This window comes from Parasteatoda tepidariorum, chromosome 12 (assembly GCF_982258835.1).
Source record: "Parasteatoda tepidariorum strain Cologne lab strain chromosome 12, Ptep-v5.0, whole genome shotgun sequence".
Lineage (NCBI taxonomy): Eukaryota > Metazoa > Arthropoda > Arachnida > Araneae > Theridiidae > Parasteatoda > Parasteatoda tepidariorum.
This window is the reverse complement of record NC_141766.1, coordinates 37,438,630-37,461,122: the sequence shown is the minus strand read 5'-3', so window position 1 is coordinate 37,461,122 and position 22,493 is coordinate 37,438,630. Positions and strand designations below refer to the sequence as shown.

General features: G+C 30.1%; 1 protein-coding gene across 1 annotated transcript; it reads right to left on the bottom strand.

The window, feature by feature from the left end:
• Positions 1-9,852: 9,852 nt before the first annotated feature.
• On the bottom strand, positions 9,853-19,455 carry LOC107437520 (uncharacterized). Its single transcript, XM_016049555.3, has 8 exons — positions 19,346-19,455; positions 17,969-17,995; positions 16,905-16,922; positions 16,675-16,701; positions 15,415-15,441; positions 14,033-14,068; positions 12,085-12,105; positions 9,853-10,103 (listed from the first exon to the last, which is right to left on the bottom strand). Exons 1-8 carry the CDS (start codon positions 19,410-19,412, stop codon positions 9,958-9,960), a joined length of 369 nt encoding a protein of 122 aa, XP_015905041.2. The 5' UTR covers positions 19,413-19,455; the 3' UTR covers positions 9,853-9,957.
• Positions 19,456-22,493: the final 3,038 nt, after the last annotated feature.

Sequence of the window (22,493 nt, the reverse complement as noted above, 5' to 3'; positions counted from 1 at the left end):
GATTGATATAAATTTATGTCAAGAGAAATTTTGAAGCTTTTATTTAATAAAGTGTACGTTCCAGTACTACAGTCTCACAAGAACAGGTCAAAATTTGGAAACTTCAACTAAGGAAGGGACTTATTATATTATTAATTAATATATATTTTAAGCGTTTATTTTATATATATATATATATATATATATATATATATATATATATATATATATATATATATATATATATATATATATATATAAAAACTTTCGTTTTTTAAAAGATTTCAGAATTAAGTATAATTTTCAAGGAATATAAAACTTTTCTATGAAGGATCGTACACATCTAGCACTAATTAAGAAGTTGTAAGAATGTTAAGATGAAAAATTATATTTCATTTCAACTTTCTATGTGATATTAGGAAATATACAGAATATCTTTTCATTGTATAGAATATACGTGTAAAATATTTTAATAAATCTAAGTAAATATATCTAGATCAAGATTTAGAGAATTTGATCTTTAACCCTTTAACGCAGAATTTTCAATTACATATTTTTAATACCTATTTCATTATTTTGTACTTATTTAGGTAAAAATAAGTTTAAAATATTATATTAAGCATTTCAATAGTTATGGTTACAGTACACAGTATAAAACTCCGGTGTCTTTTTCTGAGTTAAAAGTAATATCTGCCAAACAATAATTTTTTCAAATTTGCGATTATTTGCAGTTACTTAGATCTGAAAGAAACAGTTATTCATCATTTGAAGTTACTTTAATTTACAAAATCAATTATTGAAAAAAAAATTGAATATGAATTTTAAAAAATTTCAAGATACATTATTTGGATATATTTTAGTACAAATACGATTCCGATACGCTTGCAGAGTTTTTTAGTGACTATTGGCTGCTTTCTATTAAAAAAATTCCGTAATTTATTTTTTCTTGTAATTAGAGCGTCAAGGAAAAATATAAAGAAGGGACACCAGTGTCCCATCTGCGTCAAAGGGTTCCTAAAGTCTAATTCTAAAAAAAAATTCTTTTGCTTTAGAAAAAAAATGAATGCTTCTTTTTATTAGGTACGTGCAAATTATGTCCCCAGGCAGAATTATAGACTTACTAAAAACGTTATAATTTAATTTATTTTAAATTGTTGCTGAAGTTAAAGTTTAGCACTTAAAGTTTAGATTTGTCTTAGGCTCCCCAGACTCATCCACTTTGGGAATTTTTCATCAGTTTCTATTTTAATATTTAAAACTGTAGAAACCGAAATTATTCTTTTATTTTCTATTATTGAATTCATACATTTAATTCGAAATGAATTTTGACCTTCACAAAGCATAAATTAATTAAACATTTACTAATATATGCATGACAATCGTATGATGATGGGCTGAGGTTCTAAAAAAATCAAGAGATATTTCTACTCTTAACTATAATTTTATGTAGTTGTTTTTAATGACACTTGGACAAGCCAAGCATGCCAGCCATTGGCCTTGAGGAATTATGTCATAAAGGGTCGTCCTTCGTTTGACAAGACAGCCCAGCTAGGATGCTCACCTTTTAGCTCAGAATCTCCCGGATAGATGGCAGCACCATTCATTCATAATAGAACTTCTGCAATTTTTTAATGGAGCTGTAGAAGAAGGAAATTTCTCCAGATCCCTATACCCATGGTATAGTTCAGCGTCCTTCAGAATATTTGATTTCACAGATTTTACAAGCACGTACATCGCAGATACCCGGGCCTTAACGAAGTCGGTGTTCAAACCCAACGCCTCCTATAACTGAAAGCCTCCACACGGTTTTTTATACGTAGTCCGATCAGACCACTGTAAAGAATATCCATATTTCCGAACGAGTCATTTAATACAAAATTTAGTTAAAATAAGAAAGTGGTAGCAAATATATGACAGAAAATTTGTTTTATTTATGAATATTATTGGTTGGTTTGCCTTATTCACTTGACAACCACTACAGATTCAATTCTCAAATATCTATGATAAATTTCTCTCAATTACTTTTATAAAAGGTTTTGGGTTCATTTGCACAACTGGTTCACTTTTTAAGCAGTCTGCGCGGACTACTTATAAAAGACCGAGTGGAGGCTTTTTGATGTAGGAGGAGATGTCAAACTCCAGTCCCTGGACCGTAATCCAATTCTCTAAACACTAGGCTACCACGGTCCTGTAATTAAATTACCATCTCATGACCACTTGGAAAACTCATAGTCGAAAAAAGTAAATTTCGGAAGATGTGAGCTCCCACCTTTTGAGAACTGCTCTATACCAACTACATAGCGTCCAATTCCCGAAAGATTTAATTTTCATCCTTAAAGTGGTAGCAAAACTCATGTTGTTCCATTAAACTCTTCTAATTATAATATATATATATATATATATATATATATATATATATATATATATATATATATATATATATATATATATATATATATATATATATATATATATATATATATATATATATATATATATATATATATATATATACGAGGGTTGCTATTTATATTTCTGGCCTAATAATGAAAAAACGAACATGTAGGATTGCAATTGGTTTTATTGTTTTTCAAAATATTCTCCATGATGATCAATACACTTTTGCATGCTTTTGAACCAATTTTCAAAGAACTTTTTCCAGTCCGATTGAGGTAACTCCAAAACATGCGTTATGAATGCATCAACCGCTTCTTCGGGGGTCAAAAATCGTTGTCCACGTAATTTATTTTTGATGTGTGGGAATAAGAAGAAGTCATTGGATGTCAAATCAGGACTGTACGGCGGATGACCCATCAGTTCGCTCTTTCGCTCCGTCAGAAATGCCTTTGTTTGAGTCGATGTGTGAGAGCTCGCATTATCATGATGAAGAATGATTCGCCTGTTCTTCTGCTTTTTTCGAATTTCTCCGATGACTTCTGGCAAACAAATGGTCGTGTACCATTCAGAATTGACCGCCTTGCGTTGCTCTAACGCCACTGTTGCCACATGACCGTTAATGCCGAAGAAACAGGCAATCATTTGTTTCGATGTGCTTCTTACTCGAACAACTTTTGTTGGCTTTGCCTCGCCTTGGAAGACCCATACAGTTGATTGCTGTTTTGTTTCCGGCTCATATGCATAGATCCATGATTCGTCACCTGTGTAGATGTTATACACAGCCTTTGATGTACCTTGAACGTATTTTTCCAACATTTCCTTGCACCAATCGACACGAGCCTTTTTTGAGCGTTTGTCAGATTATGCGGGATCCAACGCGAAGAGATTTTTTTTACGCTCAAATGTTCATGCAATATTTTATTGATGCTAGTCATAATAATGTCCATAGACGCCTCTATCTCACGGTATGGCACATGACGATCTTGCTTTATCAGTTCACGCAGAGCATCGATCTTTTCTGGCACAACAACGGATTTTGGACGACCTGCACGGGATTCGTCCTGGATCAAACATTGACCACGATTAAATTCGTTATACCAATATTTTACAGTGCTGTAGGATGGCGCTTTATCGCTGAATAAAGAATTAAGTTCATCGAAGCACTCTTGCCTTGACAATCCGCGTCGAAATTTATGAAAAATAATGGCACGAAAATGTTCACGATTCAATTCCATTTTTTGAAAGAGAAGAACTTTTCAATTTATTGTCAGCAACACAAATGAAGCTATAATGGTAAATCGTCTGCTGAATTTATGTTTAAAAATATCAAACTTTCGATTAATATCGTCTGCGGTCGTCTAGCAACACTTACTGTTGCCAAGGCCAGAAATATAAATAGCAACCCTCGTATATATATTTATATGAGTTTAATTACTACTACATATAAGTAATTACAACAAAAATATAAAAGCATAATAGTCGTTACTTTAGCGAATTTCATCCTGATCAAAATATAAATTTATTTTTGAATATGATTATTTTTCGGTAATTGTTTTGCTACAAGCACTGCTTTTTTTTTAATTTAGATCCGAATAAGAAAAAATATACATTAAATTATCAGCGATGCCAACTTGCTCCGTACAGCAAATAAATATTTTAATGTGGCAGAGATGCCAACTGCTCCTGACATGCCAAAACAATTAAAAAAACGGTAAATAACTACGAAGTAAATTTTGCAAATATGTGACTATTTTTTCTTGCTTTTTAAAAGGTACAACATGACATAACTACACCAAAGTGGTGAGTTATATAACACTACGAATTATTTAGCAATAGTGGTGGATAAAAATCTATTAAATTGAATTTATTAAACCAAGAATCACAATTGATAAGCTACCACTTTAAAATATATATTTTCCGTACGGAGCAAGTTGGCATCTCTGATGTGGTAGTGTATCATTTGTCATTCTTGGTTTAATAATTTCAATTTAGTATATTTTTATCCATCACTATTCCTAAATAATTCGTATTCTTATATAATTCTCCACTTTGTAGTAGTTACATACCCTCCAACTGCTACGGAATTTCCGTAGTTTCAGAAATCTTCTTTTCAGACGGTAGCAAAATTAATGTCTTAATATTTAAAAAAAAAATTAATTTCAGCGTAACTTGTCCACTATTACTTATAAAAGTGCTGGCTATATGGCTAGATTCTTAAGTTCTGATAAAAGTTTTATGAGATATCCATTTGCTTTAAAAATATCTACTTTGGTTCGCTAACACTAGAAAGAATTATTTTCAAAATCCTCATAAGTTGGAGGGTATGTAGTTATGTCATGGTATACCCAGAGATGCCAACTTGCTCCGGAAAGCAAATATATATTTTAAAGTGGTAGTTTATTCTTGATTCTTGATTTAATAAATTCAATTTAATAGATTTTTATCCATCACTATTTCTAAATAATTCGTAGGCTTATATAATTCACCACTATATAGTATTTAAGTCGTGCTATACCTTTTTAAAAAGCAAGAAATAATAGTCAAATATTTGCAAAATTTACTTAGTAATTATTTACCGTTTTTTTAATTATTTTGACTTGTCCGGAGCAGTTGGCATCTCTGTATACCTTTTAAAATGCTAACAAAAATAGTCAAGTATTTGCAAAATTTTGTTTGTAGTTATCTGCCGTTTTTTTAAGTATTTTGGCGTGACCGGAGCAGTTGGCATCTCTAAATTATCCTTGAAGATTTTCTTTTTATATCTAAAGTGGTCGCAAAATTTATGTTTTGATACTTCACACCTGATTTAATAAAAGGGAATTGATTTGACTTTGACTACTATAATATGAAAAATTTTAACTTTTTTGCAGAAAATATGGTGTTCTCTCATAACATACATTGCTAATCATTTTAGTTTGTTTTATGTGCCTATGGAATTTATATATAAAAAGCATTCATAATAAATATCAAACTCTTGTAATTATAGTGCCTCTAATAAAAACGTTCCACAACAAGTGCAAATGTTTGTAGCTTTGATAAAATATTATGATAAACAGAAATATTGGATCATTCTACCTGTTTTTTGATAGGCGGAGCACTAAAAGGTCCATTAAAAATATTCAAGCGGTTGCAATAATTTTCGACATCAATTTTTCTCATCAAAGAACTTCTATCAACTTCTCCTCAAACTGCTTCCATTTATGAGATATGTTTTCAAATCTTAGTAGTATTCAAAAGCATTTGAAAACTAAAAATATATTTTATAGTATAAATTTTTCTACCACTTGAATATTTTTAGTGAACCCTTGGAACCTCCACCCATCGAAAATATGTTGGTACTTTCCAAAGAAGCTTATATGTTTAAAGTGGTAGTAAAATATAAGTTTTGCTATTTTTATTCTTGCTTCTACATATTGAATTTAAAATAAAAATACCGCAATTATCAACGCTGATATAATTGCACGACCATCAAGAAAAACGTTTCTCAACAAGAGCAAATGTCGGTAACTTTGTTAAGATATTATGTTACAGACAAAATTAAAATGTATATTAGCTTTCATAAAGACATATCTTGTTTCTGGAAAAATTACCTTAATATTAAAACACTTGTGCTCCCGTTTTTTTTTTCATGTAGAAAGAAAAGTTTTCTTTATTTAAAAAAAAACGACGCTGGAAATAAAAGAATAAACAAGTCTGTTGCTGATTCACGCGATACAACGAGACTATATTCTTCTCTATAACCTGTGTCAAAAACTCAGATCAAGCTATAGCAAGATGCATATTATTATCTAATTATTTTTTGAAAAAAATATGGTGTTCTCTCATGACAATAATAGATTATTTATCAAAATAACTTATTGCATAGCTTCCTAGAATATTTAAAACGGTAGCCAAATTTAACTGAAACTTAATTTGCTTAATTTTGTCATTCTAAAGTGCTTCTTTGCTCTTGTTTTGTCTTGTCTTGATATTAAAGCTGGGCACCTGGGCCACTCAGTGGCCCCTTTCCCATCCATCATGTTTATTTTTTATGTTTGTAGTAGATCGTTACGGTCAGCCGTCTATGTGGTGGCTGTTAACTTCTTCGCTAACATATATATATAACATACATATATATATAGCTATATATATATAGCGATATATATATACAGCTATATATATATATATATATATATATATATATATATATATATATATATATATATATATATATATATATATATATATATATATATATATATATATATATACTTATATAAATATGTGTGTGTGTGTGTGTGTGTGTGTGTGTGTGTGTGTGTGTGTGTGTGTGTGTGTGTGTGTGTGTTAAGTCAATTATAAAGTGTTGAATCAGAAAATTTACTACCTCCCTAAAAATTCAATTAAAAAGGGGAAACAGAACAAGAAAAAACACAATAACATTTATAAACAAAAATAGTCGCTAAAATAATAATAATTTACTTTAAAGATTTTATTGCTTTTAATGATTTTATCTTTATAGATAACCACTCCTCAATGATAGATATAGTATAACCACTTTCTGCCAGTGAACGTATTGAAGAAAAAAATTTATTCAGTTATTTTTGGATTTTGCTGCTACCATATCTGCCATATACAATTCGTTCTGATCATGAATTACGCAACAGGCCATAAAAAAATTATTGAAATACAATAGCAGATGGAATTATTTTTTCTTTAACTATTTTTAGGATTTTTCTACCACCATATCTGCCAAATACTACTCATTCCGAAAATGAACTACTCAACAGGCTATAAAAAAATTATTGAAATACAATAGCAGATGGAATTATTTATTCTTTAGCTATTTTTAGGATTTTTCTACCACCATATCTGCCAAATACTACTAGTTCCTACAATGAATTACCCAACATGTAGTGAAAAGATTAGCAAAAGATTACCAAAAATTCCGAAAGCATAATAAAAAAATAATAATAACAGAGATGCCAACTTGCTCCGGACAGCGAATAAATATTTTCGAGTGACAGTTTATTAATTGTGATTCTTTGTTTAATAAATTCGATTTATAAGATTTTTATCCACCACTATTTCTAAATAATTCGTAGGCTTATATGTTCACCGCTTTATTGCAGTTATGTCATGATAAATCTTTTAAAAAATTTGCAAAATTATTTACTTCTTTGAAAATTTTTCTTTGTAGTTGTTTACCGTTTTTTAAATTATTTTGGCGTATCCGGAGCAGTTGGCATCTCTGTAATAATAAAATAATAATAATAAAGTATAATAGTCGGTTGGCCGGAAAAAATTTTCTTAGAAAATACGCACCCCATAATGCAATGACACAATAGTTGCTTTAATGAAGAAAAAAAAGTTTTTGGATATTTTCCCTATAAGCCGCTTTGTTCTGTCGGATACTTTCGTTACAGGTTTGAATATGTATGCATATGCTCATTTCAGCCTTATCGGCTGAGTCTCTTTCAGCTAAAACACTACCATTGAGTTAAAGAGTAAATACCCTTCTATATTCTTTTATAAAAAACCTTTTGCACTATTGCGAAAGGAAGCGTACACTTTCGCGAAGAGAACTCAGGGATTCCAACTTTCTACTCTTTTTGTAAAAATTTATTCTAGTAGCACCTAAGTTTATTTTTTAACGTTTTTTTTTAAAATTTATTTGGACTTATTCTCCACAGCACTGTATATAAATGATTTAAAACCTCATTTCAAAGCCATTTTGTTCTATCTTCGTGGTGAGGCTTTGAAATATTGACAAAGTTACCAATAACTCTGAAAGTTTTGATTTTTAAATGTCTACCATTTTATAAAACATTATACAAAAAGCGTAGTAGTAGTTGGCAGGCCTGAGAGCTGTCTTTTAAACTAATACATTGAGATAGAGCTTCTGAATTAGACAGGCCGACTTATCATTTATTGTTGGAGCAAAGAGCTAACATAAACACAGCGAATAAATATTTTCAAGTGGTAGTTTATTAATTGCAATTCTTGGTTTAATAAGTTCGATTTAGTAGATTTTAATCCAGCACTATTTCTATACAATGCGTAGACTTATATAATTCACCACTTTATAGTACTTATGACATGCTTTACATTTTTAAAAGCAAGCAACTATTGTCAACTATTTGCAAAATTTACTTTGTAGTTATTTACCGTTTTTTAAATTATTTTGGCGTGTCCAGAGCAGTTGGCATCCCTGTAATAACACAACTAATACTAACGTAACGTTAACTTGCGAACTTGTTTGCTCCAATATTGCTTGATAGGTCAGCTCTGATAGTATAGGAGCCTTACATTGAGCCTTTTATAAACAGCAAACATCAATTGTAATTTTGACTAATTGGAATGTTTGAAAGCTTTGCATTTTTAGTGGTTTGTAAAATTTGTTAAATTAGTGTTGTCAGACTGTCAGCGCAGTAACGGAATATCCATTACATTGATGCATTTCCAGGCCCGACAACTACTACGCGTTTTGCAAAATATTTTATAGAAAGGAAGACATTCAAAAACCAAAGATCTCAGAATTTTTGGCAATTTTGCCAACATTTTGAAACTCTCACCACGAAAGAGTTAGAAGGAAGTAGCGTTGCATATGAACTTTTAAATCATTTATATATGGAGTGGTGGGTAAAATAAGTTCAAATGAATAAAAAATAATAGTTAAAATAAAAACTTAGGTACCACTAGAATAAATTTTTACAGAATGCGAAGAAAGTTGGCAGCTCTACATTTCATTGCATTCTAAAACATTTTTTTCAATGCCCCCCTGGAAAATGACCTTGGTCTTACAGGCGTTCTGAAGGGCATTTAAATACTGCCAACTACTACACGTTTTGCAAAATATTTTATAGAGTGGAAGACATTCAAAAAATAAAGCTTTCAGAATTTTTGATAATTTTGCCAACAAAACCCTCACCATGAAAGAGCTAGGTGGGATGTGACGTTGCATATGAACTTTTAAATCATTTGTATGTATTCGTGTGGAAAATAAGTTCAAAGGAATAAAAAATAATAGATTAAAATATAAACTTAGGTACCACTAGAATAATTTTTTTTGCAAAAAGCGAATAAAGTTGGCAGCTCTGCATTTCATTGTGTTTTAAAACTTTTTCTCCAATGTCCACTTGGACAATGAGCTAGGTCTTACAGGCATCTTGCAACAGGCAGAATTGTTGGGATCTCTTTCAGACGCACCATATTAAATCGGCTGACGTTGCTCCCACAGTAAGGACAGATAGTACGGAGAATGAAAGAACATATGTGGCCCGGGATTCAAACCCAGAACTTTTCTGATGCAAGACCAGTTCCCTGACCCTTGCACAGACCGGTTAGCGTGTTTTAAAACTAAAGACAATGAATTTAGTATTTTCAACCAACTAATTTTTAATTGATGAAACAATATTTGAGGCTTAATTTATCATTTTAATCCATGCAAAATTAATTTGTTAAAGTATATTTTTTATTTAAATCAATTTCACAGAGTAATGTCTTGCAAAATACTTTATTCATGAGTTGCTACAGATTGATTTAAAATTAGTTTTTAAATTTTTGGAAGAGTAAATTTTTTGTATAGCTATCATCTGATGTCTAATCAGATCTTCCTCCGTTTCTGCTTCGCTGATTTCCTTGTTGTGATGCTTGGTTTCCTTGATCATTATTAACATTTCCTGTACCATAATTAACATTAAAAGCAGACTGGCCACTACCTTGGGATTGATCTCCTCCTTGATTAGCTAAAAAATTTAATTCAAACAATTGAAAAATAATAAATTATAGTTTATATTTTTAATGAAAGTCATAGCTGCTTGCTTGCATTGTCGTTAGAAAAAAAATTTAAAAATAGGTAGCAACACTGAAAATAATAACTACCTAAATAAGAGATCTTATATACAGGGGTAGGACACAAATATGGAAACACTTCTATAGTAACTTTATATGAGCATCTATGTAATCTCTATCTATGCAAGCTCTATCTGTGCAAGCTCTATCTATGCAAGCTCTATCTATGCAAGCTCTATCTATGTAAGCATTTATGTAAGATATATGCTAACTCTATGTAAGCTCCATATGAATTTCTTATAGCAGAAAGTGTTTTGAAAGATTTTACACGGCAAAACTGTTTACACAATTTGAAATATGCTTGATGTTTTCGTAATAGAGTTCTATTTACCTATATGTAATTTGTATCGACTAAAATGAGCATAGGAAGTCGAAAGCTTTTTCAGTACCACTTTAATTAAAAAAAAGTATTCTAATATAAATGTTGCAATCCTATAGAATGACTTCAAAATTGCTGGTATTAAAGCTGGAATAAAAGCTAGAAAGTAATTAACTTCCTGTCCTCCAAAACATTTGCTGCTAAAAGGAAGATTGCTTACATAGAGTTAGAATTGAAGTTTCACCAACCCCTGATATATATATATATATATATATATATATATATATATATATATATATATATATATATATATATATATATATATATATATATATATATATACATGTTTGGATTTTTATCCAATTTACATGATGGGTAAATATTTTTTGAAACTTTAAATACAAAAATTCATACATTAAAGACAAATGTTGCTATTACTAAGAAAAGTTTTCCTCAACAACCATACAAGTCATAAGCTATGGAAAACTTATACAGTGTGAACTTAATACGCAAAGAATAATTAAAAGTGATTGAGTAACATAATGATAAGTCATAAGATAATGAAAAATTTTCAAATTGTTCAAAAGAGCGTTATGGGTATAAATTATCACGATTTCCGTGTAGGAAATATAATATTCCAGTACATGCTTCTAATCTGTAGGGAAAACTCTGGAAACATGTTAAGTAGCTATCAGGAAGAAAAAAAACTAAGGAACAGTTTGTAGAAACAATATCGCGTTTTAGAAAAAGAATATCCAAACATTATATACCGGAAATTCCTCCAGTTGTGCAAAAGAAACTAAATACTTAGGCTATTTCTCATATTAGGCAATTAGCATAATATTCTTTTTCTCAATTTTACATGGAACATTTTATTTCGATGAAAATCATAATATTTATTCAATATCCTGACTCTTAAAATACAGACTTTAAATAATTTTAATTTTTACTGAAAATGCATAAAGCTCTTTATGTTTTACAAATAAAGACGGACATCATAGCGATACATCTAGTGCTGCGGCGGCAGTCAGGCCCACTATGTCCACGCTGCAGACCGTACGGTCAGAGAGACCTTACCCATTTGTGCCCTAGTGTCCCTAGTGTTCCTTATTACCCCTAGTGTCCTTTTAAAAGGTGGAACGCGGGCTACAACATGAAGAAGCGTTATCTATGGTATATGATTAAAGGTATTGAATATGCAGCATAAACAAAAGGATGACTATGTCCATCAGCTATGTTCATGACTATAAGTTGATATTTAATTTTTTTAATTATTATTTAATTTATTAATTATTTTTAAATTATTATTTTAATTAAATTTTATTTTTATTATTAACATTATAATTTTATTTTTATTTTAATTATTATTTCCCATTATTTCAGCTTCATTTCTAAACTTAATGCATTTATAGCTAACTTTTAACCTAGTTGCCATCATTTTTTTCCATCCAACCTCGCTTTATTCTTTTATACGGACAAATGATTAGTTATTTTTAGGTATATATACACAAATATAATAGATATTACAGAAAAATTGCATCATTATTTAATCTCACCTTGGTTAGCAGGTCCTCTTCCTGAAATAAATAATTTGGTTTCATGAAACTTTGCAAAATATGCCAAACATTATTTAACAGAATATTTCATTTCATAGTATTATTCCATATTAATCCAAGTCTACCAACTACTACGCTTTTTTCAAAATATTTTAGAGTGATAGATATTTGGTTCGAAAACAAATCCTAGATTTGAAAGCAAATCTTTCAGAATTGATTGTAATTTTGCTAACATTTTAAAAGCCTTATCACAAGAAACCTTGAAGAATGTGGCAATACAAACTTAGTTACCACTAGAAGAAATGTTCCCAAAAAGCGTATAAGGTTGACAGCCTAGCTAATTTGTATCATAGCTACCACATCGACTGCTAAATTCAAAATGTTATTACTATAAATTTTCTGTAAATTTCTAGATGTATGGGATAGGGGCCGCTAAGTTGCCCAGGTGCCCAATTATTTGTTAATAAAGTAAAGTAAAATTTGTATCAGGGGTATTAATTACATAGAATTCATGTCAAATTAACAGAAAAAATCCTGCTTCACCAAAACTATTTAAAACAGAAATTCTATTTGCATTATGTCCTGAAGTATGAAGTTCTGACACTTGAAACAATTACATTTCTTATATTTCATCTAGAATAACAAGTTTAACTCGTTCACGCCGGAGTGACCCACCGGTGGGTCACGCTAGATTGTCTCATCGGGAGGCGCAACGGAGTAAAAACTGGTAACAAATAAATTTCATTTTCTAGTTTTTTTCCGGGAATAATAAAAATCCATAACTATCAATTGTTTTTAACGGATGCAATTTTTATATTGAATTGCTTCTTCGCCATGATAAATTTCCTTACAGTGAATTGTTATTGTTGAGAATAGATTAACTCCTCCCGAATATTATCTAATATTGAAATAGTTCTTCTACCAGTATTTTCTCTTTTCCGTCCCGCTTTCAGGCGTAACACCCGGCGTGAACGTGTTAAATTAGCGCTGGAAAATATGAATTTAAACCAGTTGAAATTCGTTTTTAAGACTACGCATCAACGTTTAAATATCTGATAGGCTAGAGCCTTATCAAGATATATTTGATTTAAGATATGTATTTTGATTCCTTAGATATCTTTCACCTTCATCACTATTTTCGTTAACCACCAAAAATTTATAAAACCATGGACTTAATCATGGAATTCGTTTCCATGTAATCCATAGAATTTTAGAACATTCAAAAAATAATAATATAAAATTTTATCACTTTAAAAAATATTAATATAAATTTTTAGCACTTTAAAAAGTATTAATAGATCATTTTAGCACTTCGAAGAAATATTATTTGCAATTCTTGTCCAACGTTAAATAAGAGGTAGTTTTTGTAAAACAATTCATCATATTAAACATCTGTTGTTGTTGCTATTGCCACTTGCCAATATCAACAAGCCTGAGTGAATTTTAAGGCAGATGATGTGTTTCATGTTTTTCAGTGGCGCAATTTATGCCCAAGATTAAGATTTCAGCCACACAACTCGTAACCCGTTTGTAGGGAGGATCCATTCAGATATCAATTCATTCATCCACAAATCATAATTTCGACCTCAACCAAACCCATCAATATCTAATTCAGCACCCCCATACGTATGATTTGTTATAGGAACATGGAGGACTTTTTAACCAGACAGATTTAGAGTGCACTAGTCACCATTTATTACTCGGGGAGTCCTCGGCCGATGAGGGATCGAACCCACTACCTCTTGAACATGGGCCCGACACCCTACAAACCTGGCTATCTCGGCCTGTATTAAGCATCTGTAACAAAACAATATTATACACATTGTTAAGATATACATTATCATAAAATTGTTAAGACATTTTTATTATGATATGTCGTTAAATTACTATTAATTCATATTTTTAAAAATTAACCATGATGTTAAGAAGCTATGGTACATTTACTAACCTCCATATCCTCTATATCCACCGCCAGAACGTCCTCCTAAAATTTCAAAGAAAATATTTTACTATGTAAGAAATTATTTTACAATGAAAAAAATTGTTTTACTACGTAAGAAATTGTTCTACAATGCAAAGTTCACAAAATTTCCAAATTTTGCAGTGGTTAGTTTCCTCATAAAAAAGTACACAGATTCTACTGACGGATTACAAAAGTCAAAGAGATTCCCAGTCTAACACTGTTTTAATTTTATCACTGTATGAGAGAGAATATTTCTTAATTTAAAAAAGATTTTGGAAGTATTACTATTTTGCTTTTAACATTTAGCAATTGTTAAATTTGATTTAAAAAGATAATTCTTATTTCGCATAATGTATGAAATACTTTTATTTAAAAAATATAATTGCATATAACTAAAAGGATAATTTTTTAAAAATTATTTTGACCTATGACTAAACACATAAAAACATATTTAATGTATGTAGGTAAATGCATAATTCATAATACTTATATTAATGACTAAAGCCTAACATATATATTAACTTATATCGCATAAGGAATTTGCTAAATTTCATTTTTTACCCTCTTACAGTTGGGAAACTTTGACTCTATTGCTATATTAATCAATGTGCTGCTAGCTTTTAAAAGAAATTTACCCAAAATACCGGTGAACACTCCCTCGTCAGAAAAAGTTCTGTTCTTTATCACTACATATAGGTTTTTTTTTTTAAGTTTGCCATAATTCAAATAACTCAATAGTACTAGCAAAAATTATTTTTAATATTTACTAATTAAAATTAACATTTTTTGAAAAATAAATTATATGGAATAAGGAATCTGAGAATTTTTTGTTGGTTATTGCATGTTTTCTAGAAAAAGGTTCTCTTTTCTATCAGATCTTTTCTTTATAATCAGATTTTATAAGCGTCGTTGAACAGCTGACCCTATTTCGGGTTCAAGACTACTAATGTTCAATTCCGTAGCCTTGTAATTTTGAGCCCAATCGAGAAGACAAGAGAAATCCGGGATGAAGTAAGTATTGGGAGAAATTCGCCTTCGTGGAGGACCTTTTGATGGAACTAACCAGCATTTGCTTTGCATGGAGACTAAAAACGTGCATGGTTAGCCTGCTGCCAAAGGAACTCTATCCTATGATCCATCTTCCATTGAGGATATTGAGCACTATGGGTGGTGCGAGCCGGGTACAGAATTCGTATTAATCAGCTATCGCTGATAATCGAACCCGGTTCATGTCATTGGAAGGCGAACGCTCTATCCCCTGAGTCACCACGGCTGCTTCTAAACTAAGGGGCATTAACTATGAATCCCATGATAAATCAAGGCACATCCCACCTCGAAACTTATTCGATAAAAATAATCTGTCTTACCTTGGCCATTAGATCGGATGTATTGGCCTGCAAAAAAAAAGAATAATTAAAAAAAAATGGAATTTAAGATTCACAATAAACAAAAAAAATTTAAACAATTATTTAACTTTTATAACAAAAATTTTAATCTGAATTAAATATCTATCGTTAAAAGGTACATATATATGTATATTCCTGCAGCCCCTTGGAAATCTGATGATCCCTACTACTTTTTCCTGCTTTAGATTTAGAGATTCAGTTGCTGTTCATTTTTCACCTTGTGAGGGATTAACCTTTTAACCTTTCGCATTCCAAAGGTGCATATCAGGCACTACTGTCACTTATAAATTATTTACTAATCTGAGTGCTGATATCAAGAAAAACTCTCATGATTAGCGTCCCGGCAAGGGGACTCAAACCCATGATCCGTCTGCCACTGAGGATAATTTACGTCAGCACTGTGGAAGGGGCTAGCAAGGGACAGAATTCGTATAGACCAGCTCTCATTAGAGAGCAAACGCTCTTATCTTCTGAGCCACCACGGCTCACAATTTGCTCATAAAACACATAAAGGACATCAAATAATGTCGTTACATAACATAAAAGTGTGAAACATTTAACATTCAGAGTGGTTGTTAATTTATGGTGCGGGAGAGGCATCTTCGAGTTCAAAGAGCTGATAACTATTCAGGTTTCACAAAATAATTAGAAGTCGCTTTAAATTAAATTCCATTTTTTAGTTATTAAAAATATGTATCTACCGATTTAGTGGAAATTTACCTAATGAAGCAGGGTATTTGATTTAAATTTTTACGCAGTTTTTAATGTTGGACTATTAAGTACTTCGTTATTTTGATAGGCTTGCAATGAAAAAAAAATTGAATTAAATTTACATTACGTTTTTAAAATTGGACAAGTGAACACCAATTATTTTTAAAAAGCCAATTATATTAAAATTGAGAAAAAAAATGTATAAATAACGCAATCATAATAAAATATTTACCAAAACAGCACTTTAAGGAGATGATTAAACAAGCAAGAGAAATAAAAAAGAAGCAAAATTATAATTTAATAAAACTTCAAACTATAAAAAGGTATCAGGTGCGTATAACAGCATTGGTAAAAAACATTTTATGAAGGACTTTAACAACTTTCAAATAATTTAAGTGAAGAAAGTGACGTTTCATATAATTATTAGATTCTTTTAAATTTAATTAATATAAATTCAGAAGCACCTCTAAATTTCATATTTAGTTATTATCAATAAATCATATTCCTTACCTCGGCCACCGTTTCCATTTTGCTGGCCTGTAAATAAAAGTAAAAGTTAAATTAAATTTATAGAAAACAGGCTTTTTAGAAAAAAACCATCATTGAATTTGATGATTGAATTTTCTCTAAAAATAAAAAATAAGGTTTACTTTTGTATCAATTTTCCTTTCATTAACTTAATTACATTAACCATGAACAACATTCAATGACACCTATTTGGTTAAAGGTATATATCTTACCTTGGCCACGATTGTAACCTGTAAAAGAGAATGATTATTAAAATTCATTTTATTTATGAAGCTATTAAATATTCATTTATATTTCATAGAAAAAAGCAGAATTTAAATCTAACTTTCATCATTAAAATATACAAAAAGAAATTAATAAAAAACTTCATGTATTCTTCTCGATTTTTTTCTTTGGAGAGGTTTAAATTTTTTCCCATAAATATGGTTTTTGCGAAACCCATAAAACCCAACTCTTGGTTTTTCTGTTTTGAATTTAGAGACTTTACATCATTTTATCTTATTTTCAACTTAAAAGGATAATATCATTTAAATTTATGCAGTATAGACAATGCGTCTTGCAACTTTACATCTAACGAGCCAATACTGTCTTCTAAAAAGAGAACTTCATTACGCTTTATTATGAAATTCATGATGTGGAGATTGTTATTAAGTAAACTTTCAGACTATTTTTCTATGGAATAATTTTACTGCATTGTGCCTTTTCGTGAAAATAACTAAAAAGTTGGAAGTTATAAGTTATTACGATAGAGCAATTACAATTGCAATAAAAAGCAATTTCAATAAAATTCAGCAAGAATCTATAATAATGTGGTTTTAATTGACTCTTTGCCTTTACTACAATTAAAAAGTGTTTCTTAAAATGTATACATCGGAACCTTGTGTCACATAAAAATAAAAAAAAATTAGATTTTAAAGTAATTTTAAAGTTTAAAAATACTAGATTTGTTCAAAAATAATGATTAGTAAGCCTTATTGGCAAATTTATAAAAAATTTAACCACACTAATTCACCTCACTCCCACCAAACAAGACGTGACCCATGATTCAATTTCAAAATCAGCAGCAATTGACAATTAAATGTTTACGAAAAACCAAAATTAAATTTTAATTTCTAGATTGAAATATGAATTTCGTGAACTAAATGAAAAGTTTAATTTTACTACCATTTTGTTATCACTTGTAGAATAAGTTTTTTTAATTATTCTTTTCTCGGCAATTTTCAATTAAAAAAAATATTAGTACATATTTAATTTTTATCAAAATTTAATTCTTTACCTCCTCGGCCATATCCATTTCGTTGGGCTGAAAAGAAAAATACTGATTGTTATCCATGCTTATTTTGGTTAAAAATTAATAAATAAATAAAAACAACTCAATACATATCTAAAAACTGCTAAAAAGATCTAGGTTGTAAGTTTTTCGCAAAATTTTTAATAGCTTTTTACCCAGCATTCAACGTGTATACACGTCATTGCTCGATTTCAATTCTGCCCTCTGTGGGTCATTTTTGAAATTATTAAATTCCAAGCCTAACTGGTTAACTAATCGTCGTTTAGGAACCCTGATTCACGGAAGTTTGGCCCAGATATTTAAAATTTTTACGCTTAAGTGTGATCAAAGTTTTACTTTCCTATTGTTATTTAATCTGCCACATTCAAGATTCAATAAATTCAATTTATTTATTTTCAAGAATTCAATTAATTTTCATATCAAGGAATTATGAGCCTTCTACTAAGTTGCGGATTTCGTCAATTTGGTAGCTAAATCTGAAAATTACGATTAAATAGGTATTTCTGGGTCTGTTTAAAGGAACATGTTTTTCTAAAGTTTTAACTGATTTTTTTTCTCAAAGATTTATGAGTCTTCGACTAACTAGTAGACTTCATGAATTAGGTTGTCAAACTGGACATTACAATAAAACAATCGTTTCTGCTCATTTTTAAAAGATTTATAAAATTCAAATATTTTTTTAAATAATTATGAGCCTTCAACTAATTTACGGAACTGGTCAATTTGATTGACAAATCAGAAAATTACAATTAAACAGCTAGTACTGGACCTATTTCGAGGAATATATCTTTTGAACGATTCTACGTTTCCAATTCTTTTTTTTTCAAAGAGTTGTGAGCCCTAGACCAACTTTCAGAGCTCATCAATTTGGTTGCTTAACCAAAACTTTACGATAAAACTATTGAGTCCCCTCATTCTTGAAAGATGCATAAGATTTAAATAATTTTTTATCGAGTTATAAGCCTTCTACTGCCTTGCAAAGCATGTTAATTTGCATTGGTAGATCAGCAATTAGGCTAAAACAGCTATTTCTTGACCGATTTGTAGGTAAGCATCTTTTAAAAGATTCAAAAATTTTTAATTAATATTCTCAAAGAATTATGAGTCTTTATTTCAATAATAATTAGATGATGAAATGAAGAATCAAAGCAACACAAACAATAATTTTTAATCATTCTTCCCCATTCAATTTTGTGTTATAAAACTGTTATGGATAATTTTTGTATTAAATACAACCACTATGCAGCTGGATATTAATTAATGTTGTAAATGTGAAAAGTAGAAATTAATGGTAAGGTCATGGTTACAGAGATATGTCATTTTAAAATAATTTAGAGTTATAAACAATGTAGTGTTGCTTACCATCTGCACATAGGGCGACAACAGCAACAACGAAAACCATTAGGAAGACTTTCATGGCGGTATTCATTTTTTGGCGAATGTAGATAAATACTACGGATATATTAGAGACAAATCTAAACTGTGAAAGTGCTTGCAAAGCTCCTGCTTTTATACCATTCTGAGTTAGCATAAATGTCACATATTGTGTATCTAAACAGCAACTGTTAATAATTACTTCTATTAAAACAAAGCTTATTTGCACAATCGCAGGTTATTATTCACAGGTCAACTTTAATTAAATGAATTTTACAATAAAATGAAGGCTGTAAATGTTGAAATGCAAGTCATAAAATATTAATGTAAAGTATTCCATTTTAGGTAAATAGCATACACAAACTATTTCGCGTTCTAAAAATTCCGTTTAAACAGCTACTAGATAAATTTTACAGTTATGTCTACTAGAAGGAACATTTTGAAATGATCTTCAAATTTAATACTTACGAAATTAAATATTATTTATACTTACGTTTGAATAAAATAAAAAAAGAAACAATTTCACTAACATTTTTTTTCAATTTTTGATAAACTTTCTGATCCCTTTATAAAAGAAGGTTCCTTTATAAAAAAAGATAAAAAATTATCTTTTTTTTATCTCCTTTTAAGCGTTTTAGAGTTCCTGGACAGTGCTACCACATGAATAAATGTAACTAAACATTTCTTTAATGAAAATGTTTTCACCCTTACAAATTTTTAAGGCATTTTTTAAGATTCACATGAGATTTTTTTGAAGTGTCAAGGTTGATTTGAGGTTTATTCGAAGTTGATTTCAAAAGCAATCTTAAAAGATCAACCTCCCTAGGGGTATAATCAAGGTGTAGAAAGTTGTTTTACTCACAGTTAATGTTGCTTTGATGTTGATAGAAATCTATCTTAGAGCAACCAGCTTATGTAGGTTGTTTTTAATGCGTACGAATTATTTTTTCTACACTTAAAGCAAATACGTCTATTTGAGGTGTGAATAAAGGGGAACTTGCAGAACCTTAGGAGAACTTGTGTCTCCAATCAGAGGGCAATCTTCAGACTCCAAAGAAGAACTGGGACTAGAACATCCGTGTCCTAAAGATCTTTGTAGTCCTGGCGCTGCCTACGTATTTAGCAAACATTGTTTTAGAGAATAAAAGGATTTCCTTCAATCCTTATTTATAATTGATTCATAATGTGATTAGATATAAAACTATAAGAAGATGTCACTTTTTGAAAAGAAATGAAGAATGAAGTAAAAGAGTATTCATGTGGATAGATGATCATTGTAGTGTAGTTATATACAGTAGGGTGATAAGACTATAATGTAAAAATATGTGGTATAACTTGAGCTAAGCTGGTATGGGGGAAAATGAGTTTATGTATATGCTATTGATGTCTGGAATATAATGCATCACTGCAATAGTATGCTGCTATTGGTCTGATGTTCTTGTCTTCAGTTAAATTTTCATATAAGAATATTTCATTGAAATTTGCAGCAGAGCAAGAGGTGGCTTTTCATAGACTTTCAGAGGTGGCTTTTCAATTTAGCTGCATGTTTGTCTATTGTATCTGTTTTGAGGTCGTTGTGTATTGTGTCGTTTCTTACGAACCATCTGGCTTATGTAATCCTTCTTAGTGTTTTATTCTGGCAGACAATTCATTTATTTAGCTTAGTTGTTGTTATATTTGTCAAGACAGGTGAGGCACAAGTAAGGATGGCGCGGATCATGGATAAATAGAAATAGAGCAATCTTTTGAGTTTTACTGCATAGTTTGATTGATACCTATGAATAATACCTGTGACAGAGTAGGAACAAAGTGGCGATTCTTATGAACTTTTGAACCATATACATGTAGTGGCTTGAAAAATTACTTTTAATCAAATTTACAAAGCCAAAAATCATACATTAAACAAACACTTAGCTACCACTTGAAAAAGTTTTCCCAAAAATAGTAGAAAGTAGGCAGCTCAGCTTATCTACCTCTAAAAAATATATCTTGCAACTACGGAAATTCCGTTGTAATTGGAGAGCATGCTATCGTCTGTTTAATCTCATATATATGTGTTCAAATTGCTTATACGTTGTAGTGAACAACTTTTTTTAATAATTATTTAATAAGTAAACTGCCTCCCTTACCAATTTTTTTGAAAAAAAATGCAAAAAATCGACATAGTTCTTTATTTCATCAATAAATGCAAGGAACTAAAACAAAACATAATACACAAGTCTAAAGTGGAAATTATAATTTTTTTTATATATAAAAAACATTTAATTTACCATCAGTTTACTAACCAGACTAATCCATTTTTTATTTTACTTTTTTCTCTGCGTAAATTCAGCAACCATCGTAAATGCGATCACACAAAACACGTGTGCAGCCCCACAATCCACCAGCAAAACTCCCTAACAAAGCTTGGCAAACTTCCAATCATAGTAGTTCTTTTTCTTCTTCTTTTTTTTTTTTTTTCGAGTAAAAACGTAATAAAACAAAACGTACAACGCCTGAGTTTTCTCGGTATAATAAATAGTTGCATTATATACATACCCCAATTAACTCAATTAACCCGAAGCGGTTAATAATTCATTGCTTTTGCTACATTCTAGCTCATCCAAATGCCTTCCAACATTTAAGGTGTTAACGAAATGTTTTTATTTTCAGTGCTTCTAAATTCAAGTAAGACTTAAAAATCAGCAAAACAAGAATTTTCCAAATAGATCGTCAAATAATCGCAAGAAAGAATGGAGAATTAACACTTAAAAAAATCAATAAATAACCGATTGAAAGAATGAAAAATGAGATATTCAATAAACGTAGTTATCTTTATTACTTTTATTGTTTACAATTCATGCATTTGAAAAGCATCAAAATCGATAAAACATTTTTTTAAATATTGGCACATGACCAGAAACTAAAACTACTACGTAGTAGTAGTTTAAGTTTCTGGTCATGGGCCAATGTAGTAAATTTGAAACACAGTTTCAAAATTATTTTTTTCAGTAGTAGTGAACTAAATCAGAGTTTCTCGAATCAAACATACATTTTAAAAGTATCATTATGAACTTAAGAGCTTTTTAATTATTCATCTATATGATTTTATATGCATCTGTTTAAATTACTTGTGTATAGTGGTAGACAAAATTCT

Coding starts and splice junctions, on each gene's coding strand:
- LOC107437520 (XM_016049555.3), bottom strand. CDS start 19,412: ATGAATACCGCCATGAAAGTCTTCCTAATGGTTTTCGTTGTTGCTGTT. Junction 17,996..19,345: donor TGTCGCCCTATGTGCAGATG/GTAAGCAACACT, acceptor TTTTCTTTTCAG/CCCAACGAAATGGATATGGC. Junction 10,104..12,084: donor AAGAGGACCTGCTAACCAAG/GTGAGATTAAAT, acceptor TAAATTTTTTAG/CTAATCAAGGAGGAGATCAA.